The following is a 16593-nucleotide window of genomic DNA, read 5'->3' on the forward strand; positions in this document are numbered from 1 at the left end:
GGGGAGAGTTTATCAAGACTTACTATTTTTCAGAGTGAAGATAAAAAACCCTTGGTTTCAGCCACAGGGAACTGCCAAGGGGCCTGCAAACCACACGTGAAACGCTGTCCCAGCGCTGATGGCTGTAAGGATTTTCTATTTTTCCTTAACTGTGCTGTGGAAGACAGCACACAATGGAAAAACATTCGGCTAAATGGAGAACACCACCTGAATACTGCTTTTGAAGCTAATGATCTTATTGACTTACTTGAAATGCAACAGAGTATTTCAGCAGTACTCGCTGACTCCACACTTTTGAAGGATTTAGGGGGTCTGTAATTTTCCCTAGGAGAATATTATTCACCTAACAGAAGCCCACAGGTGCTAACATTAATTTTCTATTACCATTAACTGCATGCATCCTGCAACATCGATTATCAGGCTCTATTTATGCCTAAAATCTCCCTTCATGGACATTGATCCAGAATCATGGTGCTTCTGTAACATTGCCCAGCTCAGGAGAGGAGGCTGGTAAGAGCTCTGTGCCTGTATGGCATTTAAAATAGCTCAGCTCCAGCAGGTACTGAACCTTGCTGAGAATCTGACCACAGCTCTACAAACATCAAACCCATGTCTGTGGAAATCCCTGGAATTCACACCCAATATATTGCTTCTGGAATCTGGTCAGGCTCCTGATTAACATAGTAATTAAATTCTTATGGTAAAGAAGAACTGGTGACAGCAGCTAGAGGATTCCAGAGAGCATTCCTCCACACACCCTGTTGGCTTTCACCACTGGAACTCAAAACATCAGAGATCTCCTGGGTGTTTGCTGCAGCTCCCCGGACAAGCCTTCAAGCAACATCAAAACCAGCACAATACAGAGTTCACTGAAAAATACATTCAGAATTTAGGGTCAAAGAATGCTGGATTACAATTCCAGAAAATCTGGTTTTGTTCCTGAAGCGTCTGTAGTATCATCTCTGTGGCCTTACTGAATTTGTGTGTCAGCTTCCACAGGTGAAGTGGGATAGAAATTCCTCCCTCCTGCTTTATTTTTGTACCATTCTTAAGACATCAAAGCCTCAAACTCTGATGTGTCTTGTATGTGCTTCACTAGTATAAAGCAAGGGATATTTATTGTATATTCTGAGAGCTCTGTGACTGGTATGAATGCAAAGCCATAGACTTGGAGAAGTCTGCAGACATGTTGAAATCCTTTATACCCATTTATATTCTGAAGTGAATTATTTCTTTGCCTGCTGAGGATATTTTTTTCAGGGTTTCTTTTTGCTGCAGGAAATAAATGCTAATGCTGACTTTCCATCTGGTGGATATGAAGGTAGATCCTGCTGTAGCAGCCACCTTTAGAAAGTGAGATTTGGGCTGAATCTGAAAGGAAAAGCATCACTGCAACAGGATTCCCAAGAGACAGCAAAACAAACTTGTCCAAATCTGTGCCCTCCCTCACCTAAAGCTACAGAAAAATTAGTATTAGATCACAAGCACATGTTCTGAGATGTGGAACTGCTTCTGTATAAAAAACTCTTCAGTTTGGAAAAAAAATGGCTGAGGGAGAGTATAAAAGAGATTAATAAAGTTAAGTGTGGCCTAGAGAAGAGTGAAAGACCACCCATTTCTGATAACATATGAGCTGCAGAACAGTCAGACCCTGCTCCCCTCACAGAACATGGAACCTGTCCCTCTTCTGCAACACCCTACACATGATTTAAGATAAATTCATGCATGACAGCTAAGAAAGTTATTGTCAAGGGGAACAAAAAATAGATTTGTGTTTCGATTTTTCAGTGCTCAGAGCACACAGGGCTCCAAACAGGCTTGAAACAGCTCTGGAAAGCCCTGGAGTCGCAGCAGCACATCTGGGAGCAGGCCCAGATCACTCCATGCCCAGCCTTGTGCTGCCCCCAGCCCCCAGTTTGTAGGGTCTGATTTTGTGTCCAGCTGTCAGCACCTCCTCCCCGGGAAGGTGGGGCTGAAGGCAGCGATCACCGCGGGCTGGCGGCGCCGCACGCCCAGGCAGGGATCTCGTGATAATGAGGGAGGTGACACCTGCCACCAGCGCTCCCGCGCTCGTCTGCCCAAGTGAGAACAGCACATTTTGCTGTCAGGACGAAGGGAACATATTTTCATAGGCATCCCTCCAACTTGTGTATAATTGCCTGCAAGTGGGAATTGGAAGAGGCCCTGCATTTGGAGAACTCTGAGCGGTGAAAAGAGGCTGCATCTGTACTGAATTCAAGGCAGTGAAATTCAGTGTAAATATGATTACTCCATTTTTAAAAATTTTGTATTGTTTACTATAAACATTATTTAACTATTGTGCGCAATGTTTCTGAGATAGCTCATTAAACTCTGCTGCTTTTGCTTCAGTAACTTCCCCAGTAAAAGCTGAGAAGGGCCAAAGTGAAAAACTACCCTTTAAATGTTAGCAGTTTTTAAAAACAAACAAGTTTAGCAATCTGGACTAATTAGGAACATTACTGGCTCCGAGTGAAGGAGCAGGATAGTATTAAATCTGGTAGCTTAACTGTACCTGTTCAATATTCATTAGCACAAATTTCTTGGAGAAAAGTCTGCTGCATTAATTAGGACTTCCAATCCCAAGCATAGTTGATAATATGTTTATTCAAATCCTTATAATTCTTATGTGCTGTTCCACCTTGCCTCCTTTTATCGCTGCCTCTAGGCCAAAACCTACTTCAGGGGTTCAAATGTGGAGAAGGTTCCTCCTCAAACAAGAAAGGAACTGAACAGACCAACATTTTATTTCAGTGGGACTCGATGATTTAATCATAACAATGACATAAATCACAGAATTTTGGAATGGTTTGGGTTGGAAGGGACCTAAAAGCTCACCTTGTTCCACCCCCTGCCATGGGCAGAGCCATCTTCCACTGTCCCAGGCTGCTCCAAGCCCTGTCCAGCCTGGCCTTGGACACTTCCAGGGATCCAGGGGCAGCCACAGCTTCTGTGGGCACCCTGTGCCAGGGCCTCCTCACCCTCACAGTGAACAATTCCTTCCCAATATCCCATCCATCCCTGTCCTCTGGCTGTTTAAAGCCATTCCCCCTTGTCCTGGCACTCCAGGACCTTGTAAGAAGTCCCCCTCTGTGGCCACATCTGACTTCAGGGTTATTGGTTCCCTGTCCCTCAGGACTCCACGAAGCTTCCCAGAAACACAGCACAAGCACTGTGCCTATTTTCAGAGCTCGGTGACTCAAGGCCTAAAAGAAAATCCTCTTTTTCTTCTGATGCAGGAAAATGACACAATGAAAACAGGGCAGTTCTGATCCAAGAAAGGACATTCCTAATACCCCCCACCCAGTGACCCAGGGAGAACACCCACCACACGCCCGACACGTGTCTGTGTGAGTCAGACAGAGCAGCCTGGCCTACTGCAGTGAGTTTATAAATATTCATCAGTGGACATCCCTACATCCACACCCACCCCAAAAGCCAGACTTTCTGTTTAAAAGCACTACTCCCATCAATATGTGAGCATTGCTGCTCCTCAGGGATGACTTAAAATCAGTGTGGAGCATTTAGCACGGTGTTAGTGAGAACCTCCCTGCTGTTAAAGCTGCTTGCTTTGCACAACCACCAGACACAGCACCTGCCAAAGCCAAGCCAGCACATCCCTCAGGAGCAGGGGAGCTCACACACCTGTAATTGTGGAACCAGTTGATCACGGTGCTGGTTTTCAAGTTGAGCTGCGTGGCGAGTTCCTCAATGGTTTTTGGTGATGGGTATGGCTTTTGCTGGTAGGCTCTTTTGAGAGCTTCTTTCTCCTCTGGTGCCAGCACCACCCGGGGCTTCTTGAGCTGGTGCTGGGGCTGGGGGCTGGCGCCCTGGCTGTAGTCGATGCCAGCGGACGAGGACTCACAGGACTGGCTGTCGCTGACGGAGCTGTGCCGCCGTTTCATGTAGGCTGAAAGAGAAGCACGTTGGGTCAGCCCTGGCTGAATACAAATGCACAATCAATGGATGCATGAGCTGAGGGATGATAAACACGGGGACAGCAGGTGGGAGATGCAGGGATGGGCTGCCAGGAGGGGATGGGAAGGATGGGGCGCCACCAAAGACCAAACACGGGGAGGATGCAAGAGAAGAAAAGGGGAAAAATCAGCTGGAAACCTGCCAGAGTTTTCTGTCTTTACAATGAACGTGGGACACCAATGACAGGGTTCAGTTCACATGACTCATTGCAGATTCACTCCTTCAAGAGGAGTGAACTCCCACATAAGGTCTTGACTGGGACAGTTGTGCTTCATTTTGACTGAAAGGGGTTTCATGGTTAAAACACTTGAGGTGTACACAGAGCTGTCTCTGACACTAAGGAAAATACAACTGTGGAAGTGGAGCTGCAGCATTCCCAGCCTTCCCAAGCCATCTCCAACACACGATGGCGCCTGGAGCTCAGAGATTCCAGGGATGGGCTGAACAACTCGTCAGGCATTTGCTGCCTTTCCCTACAGCTCTCTGCTGTGGCACTGACAGGTTATGAAAGAAAACCAGCCCCCAGCACACTCCTCCCCTACAAAAAGCTCATTCCAAAACACTTTTAAAAAAGCTCTCCCTGCACTGATGGGCTCGGTGAGGCTGATGGCAGGAGCCTGTGATCCTGCCACTGACCCTCCTCCCTGACCAGGAGTGAATTATCCTGGCAAATTCCACAAGGAAGGAGTCCCAGCAAAGGCTGTCAGTGACTTGATTGATCTACACTGGGCATGGAGAGGTGGGATTTACTGCACCTGGCAGTACCATGCACAAGCATTACTAATGAGGGGGCTGAAAACAGCAACTATAGATGAATCTTGTCAATAAAATATTTAATTGCCTGTTAAATACCTTCTAGATATTTAAGAGTTTACGTATTCAAGAGCTACAATTTGATAACCTCGGGTATTAAGTTCCAGATTACACCAGGCTGACATCAGTCCAGGAGGCATTAAATCTCCAGGAGCCAGGAGCTCTGGTTGGAACCAGGGACACTGTGGGGCCAGTCACACTGGTCAGCAACCAAATTCTTCAAAAATTCAATTTTTCTCTCCCCACAGCTCTGCCTTCAGGCTGAGGCTGCACAGTGAATAAAAATGCAGTGCAATCAAATAAACTGCAGTGTTCAAACCCCAGCCAACGTCTCCTGGCAGGGCTCCCTCCAGGATTGGCTGGGTTTTCTGGCTCCAGTGGGTTCCAGCACCCTGCCCTCTCCATTGTGCCTCCAGTGGGACCTTTGGCATTGTGGCTTTACTATCATGGAAGTGAATTCTGAACACACTCTGTAACCTTTGGGGGTATCTGCATGGCCCACATTTTGTTTTTCCTGAATATGACAGATTACCTGTGGATTGCCTACTGTGTAAGATCACTGATATGGAACACAACGTGAGTTGCTCGTGATCCATCACTCTGACGTGATACAATCCTGCACACATTTGAAATAACCATGAAAAAAAAGGTTTGGGGTTTTTTTTTTTTTTTAAATCTCCTTTAAAAATCCACATATCTAAGTTGTTCCAACCAGCTGTAAAACTGCAAAAAATCTGCATTATTTCAAGGTGACCCATTGGCCTTATTTTTGCAGCCTTCAAGGAACTGTTACAACCCTTAACTATGGAATTAATCATTCCAGCAAGATAATCTCATATTTCTATAAGGTGTTTAATCTCCAAACTCCTTCCTGGCTGTTATTTCCAACTTGCATTGACATGCAAACTACAGCCAAGGCTCCCTTGTTTCCTTGCACAGCAGAACCAAGAGGCTGGAGGACAACATCCATCACCTCAGCAACGGGCAGCAGCTTCAGGGAGGCCACGAGACAAAACAGAACCTGGCATGGGAGATGTGAAAGGTGCTCAGACCACCTCTAACTGGAGTTTCTGGAATTTGGTCAGGTGACTGAGTCAGCAGGAGACACACAGGACCAGGATGGGCTGGATCTCCCTTTGTCTGCTCTCCAAAGGATGGGATTTCTGGTAGAGCTCCTGTCTTAAACAGCAAAGGACAATCCGGAGCTGTGAGAGCTTGGGAAAAATGTCATTCCTTCCTCTGCTCCTGTAACCTCACACTGGGATCACAAAGGGTGCACTGGCTGCTCTCATATCAATGGAACAAATTTTATATAAGCACATATTTAATTAAAATACAAATAAAGAAGAGGATGTCCCACTGTTCTGTCAGAGCAACTGTTTTCTGGAGGATAATCTATTATCAGGACATATTTCCACTGGGCCAAAGGCAGAACTAGGACTCAGAATGACATTTTAAAAAGCTTTTCCATTTTAATTTTTCTTTTTAAACATATATTCTGTGTGCAGACAACATAAGGAGATCATTCAGCACATCTGCAGTGAGAGCAAGGCTCAAACTGGAATCCAAGTTGCAAATACACTTTATTTTTGGAGAAGCTTGATTTTTGTCTTTGACCAGTCTCCACTTCTCAGGAGACATATGAAAAAAAAAGGAAAGCCAGCTGTCATTTGGGCAAAGGTCTGAATCTGGGTCTGAGGCTGAGTTACACCTTTCCCCCCCAGCATCCACGTGTCCCTCTGGGAAGAGTCCCCAGCATGTGCCCAGCTATGGGTGCCACAGACACCACTGCACAGCTGCCCACTGTGATAAAACACAGCCCCTTTTAATATAATTTTTATCTTATGTAGTATTGAACAAGATTATTAAAAAGTGAAATAATGGGGAAATAAAGGGAATTCAATTTTCTTCTGACAGCAGTGCTGTTCTGTGAGGAGTGTGATGCTCCAGCAGCCCAACACCCCAGAGGTTATGAGAGGAATGAACTCTTCCAAGGCTGGAAAAGGGTGCAAAATGTCTCACCCTGGTGAGCAGAAACCCCCAGCTCCCTCCAAAAAGCTTGGTTAATGTACATTGCAAATTTTCAGAACCTCTTAAAAGGGACATTTATAGCACAAACTTCAGACTGGCAGAAAAAAAAAAAAAAAAAAAAGAGATATGCAGCTCACCTTTATCATAATTATTAATTTACTCTCTTAATAAAATGTGGCAGAGAAATAATTGATAATAATGTTTCACTGGAAGCAGACCCAGTCGCATTGTTCTTTAACTGACATTAGCTGAAGGGAAAGTTAAATTCTTAATGTGGCTCTGAAGCAATTTAAAAGGTTAAATCACAGGATCCTTACCTGCATGAAAGGATTTTGCAGAAAATACAGGGCTGAATTCACTTTAGACTGCTCTGCTCTGAGGACAGCACTTGCACAGTTCAGGAGCTCAGTGCAGAGTCTCAATGATTTATGGCCTTATCTCTATTCAGATGCCATCTACAGACCATATGTATCGCTCACTATTTGATAAGAATCCAGTTTAGAAAATAGTTTTGAAAGGATATTGTCAGTACTACTTTTAAATTATTTTTATTTTATTTTGCTGCATTATGGGCAATATTCTCTGTGAGGCTATAAAAATCCAGCTAGTTGACAATTTTATTCCTGCCATGTTTCTAATACAGCAAAACCCCTCACGATTCCCTTTGGTTTACAGTTGTAAGTGGGAAACCCAAGTGGATTTTACTCCCCATGGAAGATCATGCACAATTTGTGCTAAGATACTGCACTGCTTTACATTACACTGGTTCTTGTGACAAGGGTTTGAATTTCTTCTTAAAAAACCTGCAAGACTATAATTTTCCCAGAAGCTCCCTCACTGCAATTTTAAATATAATCACCAAGTTCTTGATCAAATGTGTAAATGCTTTCAGAACATCAGTCAACAGCAGAGCTTTCAGTGTACACGATTAATGATGTCTGTGCTAATATCATTAAGGGGTAGCTCCAGAGATGTATATATCATTAATTAGTTAACTGCTGATAATGGCAGCCCACGAGTCTCTCTTGTAAAATCACACAAACATACTGAAAACAGGGCTCTGAATAACCACTGGGTTTTAGTGATGAATTTAAAAGGGAAAGAGCTGGATAAATTTGCAGGATGTACTCCCTACTAAGATACCCAGTAACAACTCAGACCACTCACAAGTGACCCTGTTTTATGTGAGCATAACACACAAATTTCAGTGTATTAACACAACCACCTTCCCCCTCCCTATAAAGGCTACAAATATTATTCTGCAATAGCCTTTTATAAAGGCTGCATTTTTCTCTCCTCCCAGCAACCAGTGCAGGACTGACAAGGAACTTTCCCAGGAATCAATGCACAGTTCTTCCAGCCCAACATCTGTGCCCAGCTGCAGCACTATTAACTAATAACCCAAAGCCAGCTCCCAAACTCACATTTCTCATTTGGTAAGGCAAGTTATCAGTGATACACCAGGGCCTCAGTAATTACTCTATAGGAGAAAACAGCAATGATTCCCAAGCAGCTGGTGAATATTTAGGGTTTGGGGTTGGCTTTTTGTTGTGTGGTTTTTTTTTCTTTTTATTTTGAGACGTATCTGCTAGAGCAAGCATCAAATAAAAGCCCCAAAAAAAGCTGTTGTGAAATCCTTTTGCATAACCCTCATAACACTGGATCAATGCTGCCTCTCCACTATTTCTGGAGGGTTATAAAAGCCAGGCTGATCTTGGGAAGAGCGGAAGGCGTGAGTCAGCACTCTGCTCCCCGTTACCTTTTTTCTCCATGCGCTTCATATCCATCAGCTTCTCCACGTTGTTGGGATCGTTGAGCCACAGCTGCATGCGGACAAAGGGTTCCCTTCCCTTCAGACTCAGCTTGTGCCAGGGCTTGGGGCGAGCCAGCAGGTCAGAGACAGAGCCTTGTGTCAGCCCTAGGATTGTCTCCCCGAACAAACGCTGACCTAATGCGAAATTGAGAAGCGCATGAATTGGCTCAGCCGAGACACGGAAAAGAACACGAGATCATTCCTCAATTACTCTCACTTCAGAACTGCTTCAAAACCCAGAAGAAACATTTAGGAGAATAAATGCTCTGCCCCCCACTAGAAGGGTAAATATTGAGCTTTACTTTAATCCTCAGGATCTGCCTGGGATAAAGGGAGGAGTTTGACACGTCTGGGGAGCGGGACCTTACAGTGAAACAGTGTGCAAAAATAAAATTAGGAGAGGAAAAATAAACTGAACTTCTAGCTAAGCAGGCAACTAGTGAGAGCAGTGAGGCTACTTAGCTCTTATGCAGGAGGGCAGTGCCACAGCTTTGTTCCAACAGGGCAATCCAAACATTTCCAGCAATCAGTGAACCAAGAGCAACACAAGCTCCCCCTTCAGCAATGGCCATATAAATGTCCTCACAGAAACATGTATGGAATTTCTGTGCTGTACCATCTGTGGGGATCTAACTGTGCCTTACCCACTAGAGATAATCAGAATTTGCAATACAATTTTTGTTTTACAATCTCTACGGTATTTCTAGTTAAGAATACTTAATTTTTAGTTCTCTTACAAAATGCTGTCATCTGGCAGGGTAAAATCTGCAAATGCTTTACAGTGTACAGTGCTTGTATGTGCAATGCTGACAATGATTTTATATGGGAAAAATCTAACTTATCAAGGATTGGGGAAAATGCCTGTGCAGCTCAAACCCAACCACACAGCTGGTTTCCTAACCCCCTTCACCTCAGTGTTCCTCCTCAGCTGAACTGCCTCAATACCAACTTCTGCTACAGGAGAGAGCCTGGAGTCATCTGAGTCATCAGGATTTAAGATACAAGTGCTGCTGTCATGGGATTTCAAGGTAACCCAAAGATCTTTCCACAGCCCCCAAATTTGGGCCTCAGGGTCTTGTGTCTGATCTGCAGCTTTTGAGTGCCCTCACTAACACACAACAGAATATTCTCCCTTCACATCCCAGCACTTGGAGCCAGTGGTAACCAACAGATCCCTAAGGGACAATGGGGATGAGTGGTGGCTTCTGACCCCACAGCTCTGCAGGACAAGCCTAAAAAAAGCACCAGCAGCTCTTGCCTTCACAGCCTTCCCTGCTCCCAACACAGACAGCTCATGGCAAATATCTGCTCTACAGACCCATCCCCTGTGCTTAACTCCAAGATTCACCTCCTCCATCTGTTTAAAAACATCCCAAGACTTTTGCCCTGATGGGTTTTGGTTTTTTTTTTTGCCTGTATGGGAAGAGGAGGGAATATGGGACCAGTCAGAAGCTGCACAACATCCCACTCAGATGTGTGGGGCAGGTGGGGCTGCAAAGCTTTCAGAGGAAGCAGCTGAGATCTGATGATGGAAAGCAGAGAGGGGAAAGGAGAATAGGGCTTAACATGACACTCTGCTAATAAGCTCTAAAACTAACCTTAAAACAGTTCTTACAGACTGAACAGAAACCTACATTCAAAATACACTCCAATCCCTGAGTAACAAGACTTTCCACTACCCTCAATATCAGGAAAATCAGACAAAAGAGGTAATACAGGGGCAATTTTATCAATTCTATCTTCATGTTTTTATCACATGTATTGCTGGGGTAACCTGCTCCCTGTTTGTATTTAAAAACATCAGCAAGGCCTCATCCATTTCCCTGTAAACCTGCCAGCTACTAACAAGATAACAGAGTTACTTTAAAAATCTGTTATTGTGTTGCCACATGAACAGGAATATGGGCACAGATTTGCAAAAGGGTTGGGAATGAGCGGTGCTGGCAGTGCTGCTGAAGGAAATGAACCTCAAACTACGGCCTAAAAATTAAAAATTCAAACGTGGAAGGAGGTAACATCATGTTCTCTAGGTGTTAAGAACAAAGCTAAAGATGTTTGTGCTGTCTATTTTATGTCAGGATATGGCAGGACAGGAGAAAACACCTGAAAGACTCCCAAGCTAAGGGGGAAGGTGTCAGAAATCATCCTTGGGGGTAGCAGGTGTATCACGCTCCATCTTCATCAGAGCACTATTAATAACAGGAATATTTTTAAGCACAGGTTTCCTAAAACTCCTCCCCATCCTTCACGCCTGTTCCCACTGATTTGGATCCTAATGGACAAAACTGTGGTGGTTTCATGGATAGTTTTGACCCTTCCTACAAAATGCCCCAAACAGCTGAGTGCATCTGCTTCCCTCTGTGAGCTCTGTGTAGCCCAGCAGGGAAGCACTGAGGACACTCTGACTTTTGGGGCTCAGAACATCAGCAGCACCTCAGTGTGAACACTGCCAGCATCGTGTGCTGAAGCCACAGAACCTTCAGGGAATGGTTTGGGTTGGAAGGGACCTTAAAGATCACCCAGTCCCAACTCCTAGTGAAAAGAACACCTTCCACTCTCCCAGATTGCTCCAAGCCCTGTCCAACCTGGCCTTGGACACTTCCAGGGATCCAGGGGCAGCCTGTGCTGGGACCTCCCCACCCTCACAGGGAACAATTCCTTCCTAACATCCCATGTGAACCTACTCTGTTTCACTTTCAAGCCATTCCCCTGACTGGTGATGGGAGGAGAGACCAACCCAGCTGAGTCTCAGTTGTTCTGTACACCTGTGGTCCTCACTGGCTGGTGACACTGGGACACCTCAGCCACCACCAGTTGTCTATGACAGGTTCACAAGGCCCAGTGGCCTAAACCAGAGAAACCTGTGCACCAGAAAACCTGGTGCACTAGCACACTGAGGGCACAAAAGGAGACATTGAAACTGGTTCCACACCTAATGCAGAGTTTGGGGCACCTTTCCTGGCTCTTCTGCTGCTTTTTAGGCTTGTCAGCCACACTGTAGGAAAACAAAAATCATGGGAAATAAAAAAGACTAAGTAAAAATGGCATCAAAGCAAATGTAAACAAAAATACTTTTTTTTTTTCAAACCTCTCTGGAATACCAGAGCAGGTACAGCACTCAATAGCATTTTGCCCAAAAACCAGGAGCTTGGATCTGCAAACCCTTACCATGGTCTGGGGCTTTATCTCTACGTTATCTCCACTGAACAAGCAACCACCATCTGCCCATGCCAAATGCATGGGCAAGGAATTCTGCTGGGCTCAGTGGAACTCAATCTCATTCAGGTTATGTCAGTGATCAGGGTCATTTCCTTTCCCCCAAATTATGTTAAATGAGTACTTAGGACCTCCCCCATCCCAGTATTTTTCCCCCTTAAAAAAAAATGTTAAGACAATAACACATTATTCTGTGTCTAGATGAAAAAAGGCTTCCTCACGTATTAAAATAGAGGATTTTTTACTTTTACAGTCATCATTGTCAGATGATAGGGCTAAAATTGTTCTCACATAAGTAACATCATCAGTCTAAATCTAAACTTTTGGTCCTATTTGTAGTGAAGGAACAGAAACTGGCACTTCTGGAGAGCACCAGACATTCCCCTGGATGCCTAATGCCTAATGCAGGAAGGATGAATCCCTTGCTAAGACCCAGAAGCAGGAGCAGGTAACACTGGGACAGCCTTACTGCCCTCCTGCCAGAGCCCTCAAAGGATCCCAGAAACATTTCCCAAAGCCTTGTGAGGGAAGTAAGGGTTAAAGACATGAAGAACCAGTGATTTAGAGAAATAGTGACAGTATTAATGTGGACTTCCCATACTCACATCAGGTTACTCCCTGTGACTATTCCAAACAGTCATGACACTGAATTCAACAGCCAAAAACCCATCTGTAGGCAAAAGCAGCCTCAGCTTTGCACATCTCTGAGCAGAATAACTGAGTGGCCCTGTGCACTTATCTCAGGCTCATCTAAATCTCAGCTGAGTCTGGATTTTCCCTCCCAGCTCTGCAGGGACACTGTGCTCCTGCTTGTGGTGCTCCTCCCTCTCCAACCACGCTGGGCTCCTCTACTTCACCCAAAATGGGCCTGGAATTTGCAAGTGTAGGGGGAAAAAGCCTTTCCCCAAGGGGAGATCTCACTGGCTCTGGGGTTCTGGGGGTCCTGACAGCCTGCTGAACTCGGTTTTGGGAGGTGGGAGCAGTGCCTGGCTGCTGAGCCAGAAGCAGCTTAGGAAGAGCGAGGGTGTGATGACATTTCAAGTAGAGTGTGACAATCTGGAAGGAGTTTTCTACCAGTTTAAAAAAATTAGGTATCTTTTTAGCAAATTAAAGCTTAGAGCAGAATGAAACCCAGGCATTCTCATACCCATCTACTGTAGCTAACAATACATGAACACTTAAGACACGATTTTGATCAAAAAATGAGAATAAAGTGATTTACCAAGATTGTTGTCCGTGAGCACTTCCTTGACCCTCTTGGTGATGCCATAGGTGTCCAGCTCAGGGGACATGGCCACCAGTTCTTGGATGCTGAGTGCTGAGTGGCCAGAGAGCGGCAGAGGGGTCGTGGATTGGGATTCAGATGCAGGTGGCTCACTGGATTCCTGGGATTTGCCATCCTTACTCGTCTCGATGGGGGGACAGGGCTGCTGTACCAACTCAGTCAGGCTTTTCACTGATTCACTGGAACTCATGGGAGATTCAGGAGCAGGACTGCAACTGGCAGAAGTCTTTGGAGTACTTTCTGTAATTAAAAAAAAAAAAGAGAAAAAAGTCCCCACTTTAGCATAATTGTAATGTTTTGATTGCAGGATATTTAACTTTCCTCCTCATTTATATTCTACCTACTTAAAGAAATGCCTAAGTATGCAAAATGCTACTTGCTATGACTTGGGTACTAAAAAGCCCCTTTTTCAAAACAAGAATTATTTTCTAATTTTATCTTGAGTCATCTCTGATTTTTTTATAAAGACAAGATGTACAAATACAAATAAAAATCAGGAAAAACTGAAGTGCAATAGTCTGTAAGTTTGCACACAATTTCCTTGGTCAGGAAATCTCAGTTTTGCTTGCCACAACATTTTTATATAAGGATTGTTTAAAAGCTACCATTCTAGACTGGTTTAAACCTCCTTCTGTGACTTGTAAGAACTATTTTGTTCTGTCAATGAGGGATTTTCTACAACTGATACAACTCTCTATCTCGAGAGTGTTATTGATTTCATTTTGTTTCTTATCACACACATCACAATTTTTGCAATTCTCTTTGTCCAGAAATAACAAGATTAAAATACAGTTTGTAATTATGTTGTATTAATTAAAGTGTTTGAGAATCCAACATAAAGATAGTGAGTGGATCAGGAGACACCCAAATCTGTTATTGTGACACTTGGTTTAAAAGAAAGCTTTCCCAATCTGTTAATTTGCCAACAACAATAGGTTCTGTACAAAATGTTGTTTTCCCCCCAATAAATTTATCTCTCACAGAACGTACTGACTGAGTTTATTCAGAGATTCCAGACATCTGAGGGTACAGCCTGAACCTTTTTTAAAGCAACAACACAGAGGCAACATGGTTTACAAGAATAATTCAGGAGATAAGAAGCACAGGCGATTTCTCCATCCAGAGTTTTTCCCATTTCTGTGGGGCTGCTTCCTGCTCCTTGCTGCCTCCCACCCATTACTTGCCAGGGTTAATGACATGGATTCCAGCCTCATCTGTGGCTTTGGCTCCAGCTGTCTGGAGGAAGCTGACAGAGCTCTCAGCTGCACAAGGAGGAGGCCAGACCCATCCAAACCCAGTTCCTCCAACAGAGCCCAGAGTTTTGAGAGCCCTGTGGTGCCACCACAGAGGATTCTCAGGTCCCATCAGGCAGTAGCTGCCAGCAAACCTCACTGGTTTTGGAGTTTGTTACCCAGAATATTATTGTCAGATCGTTCCAGAACATGCAGCCTGTGTAGTGTGGAAACACATCCCAAATACTGAAGGAAAGTATTACCACAGGAAAAGTCAGGCCCAAATAGAGCAGAGTGCAGAGGATAATGGTGTCTGTTGTTCAGGGTCCTGGGAGCTTTCCCATGCTGCATTCAAGAGCTCCCCTGACACTCACTTGAAGTTGCTCTCTCAAACCTAAAAATCTGACTTTTTCCCTTAGTGCTTTACATGAGATGCAGAAGAGGAAGACAGAAAGGAGAGTGAGGTGCATGTAAATCTTTAAGGTAAAGGGGATCCTACAAATCCTATTTCTTTTCTCTGCTCACCCTGGGTCGTCATACAACCAAACAGAAACCCTAGGAAATGTTATTTCTGTACCAGGAGCAGCAAAGGAATCGTACTGTAAATTTGCCCTGATTCACCCAAGCGAGGGACCAATTTGGCAGATCATCCATCTTGCTCACTGTACACTGTCAGGGATGGCATGAATTCCCTACATGATAAACAGATTTCTTCTCAGGTCTGCGTCCTTTAACCCACAGCAAGGTCAAAATTATGGCTGCCTAGCTAATAAACTGCAAGGCACTCGTTCAACTTCCCTCTAATTTTGTCCCTTGTGCCAGCTTATACAAATCTTACTGAATAACTAGAGCAGCTGCAGATTTCCTATACAATTCCTCATCCGTGCACACGGAGCACAGGGAAAAAAATAAAAAAAACCAAAATAATATAAAAAAAAACCCCACCAAAAACCAAACCCAACCCAAGCACACAGGACTAAACAAAAGCATTTCCTAATGCCTCCTTCTCCCTCTCCTTTCCCTGCCCAGCCTAATTATGAACACAACAAAGGTAATCTGTGTTATCATCTATCACTGAGATGCTCTCTGTTGCTCACATATTAGCTTATTTATTTTTTATATCACTTACCAAGAGCTTACTTGAATTTCATTTTTAAGACCAATCTGCTGCTCATTTACTCCAAAAGGTGGGATTATCTGAATCTAATTTTGGAAGGCAGTACAGATGACAAACTGCTTTTTTTCCCCACCAAAAGGCAAGTGTACAGTGATTTCAGGCGAGGCATTATGTACACGTACTACAAATAACTCAAAATATGTTCCCCATTCATTTTTAGCATTTTTCCCTTCTGGAAAAACATTTTCAAGATCACATAAATATTTGAGGAAAAGATCCATTATTTGGGAAAGTAAATTCAATAATCAAATAATGCAAACATTTCCCGTTAATCTACTTAAAAAATTAAATAGACATTTAGAGTACAAGTGACTGCTGACAGAACAAAGGGGAAAATTGACTGTATTCACTATTCCAGATTTAACTGTCAATCCACAGCCATTTCACATGTTTTATGAAATAATTTGTCTGTATTCATTTCTCTCAAGTTCCTCACAAGACAAAGACACAAATTCAGGATATCTGAAAAATATACATTAAGATTTCCAAAGCAGCAATTGAACATTTCCAATGAAAACAATACATTGAAAGCTTTTTTCCTTAAGCTTTTTTAACCCCAGACTGCTCTGAAGAAGAACACTAACTTAAGAGCAATCCAGTTTTCTAAAAGTAATTTTCACTGGATGTTTTCACATTTGTGTTTAAGGAGAAAGGGACAATTTTGACAACATAAATATTAAACTGCATTACAGAACAACCTGCAAACTCCATGGCCAGCATTTATTGATGAAATTACTTCAATAAATTCCAGCTAAACTTTGCTCTGCCAAAAGGGTTTGCTTTCCAACAGTCTGCATCCAATTTAAGATGTGAAGTAAAAGCTCCAAAACTTCAAAAATGAGGTGCTGGAAGAGATCAAGAGCATCACCAGTGACAAGGTCATTGCAGAACCTGGGAAATCTTTAAGTTTCAGGTAGCCAAAGACATCAGTAGTGCCCTGAGCTTTTCAGAGGCAGGGCTTTTGTCCCCAAAAATGACTTTATGGGAAGATGGTGACCATTAGACCATGCATGTGATGAAGACACAGATT

At 43.8% G+C, this 16593-nt stretch overlaps 1 protein-coding gene across 7 annotated transcripts in view; it reads right to left on the reverse strand.

Moving 5' to 3' along the window:
* CUX1 (cut like homeobox 1) overlaps positions 1-16593 on the reverse strand; it is a 266570-nt gene that overhangs the window by 31669 nt on the left and 218308 nt on the right. For 6 of the 7 annotated variants that reach the window (XM_058854098.1, XM_058854094.1, XM_058854095.1 and 3 more), the window contains 3 exons: positions 13092-13394; positions 8600-8788; positions 3664-3928 (listed from right to left, as the gene is read on the reverse strand). The exons of the other annotated variant lie outside the window; for it this stretch is intronic. In XM_058854098.1, the coding sequence (XP_058710081.1) occupies positions 3664-3928; positions 8600-8788; positions 13092-13394 (757 nt within the window). The remainder of the gene's footprint in view (positions 1-3663; positions 3929-8599; positions 8789-13091; positions 13395-16593) is intronic. 7 annotated transcript variants of the gene reach the window in all.

Source organism: Poecile atricapillus, chromosome 21 (assembly GCF_030490865.1).
Source record: "Poecile atricapillus isolate bPoeAtr1 chromosome 21, bPoeAtr1.hap1, whole genome shotgun sequence".
Taxonomy (NCBI): Eukaryota; Metazoa; Chordata; class Aves; order Passeriformes; family Paridae; genus Poecile; species Poecile atricapillus.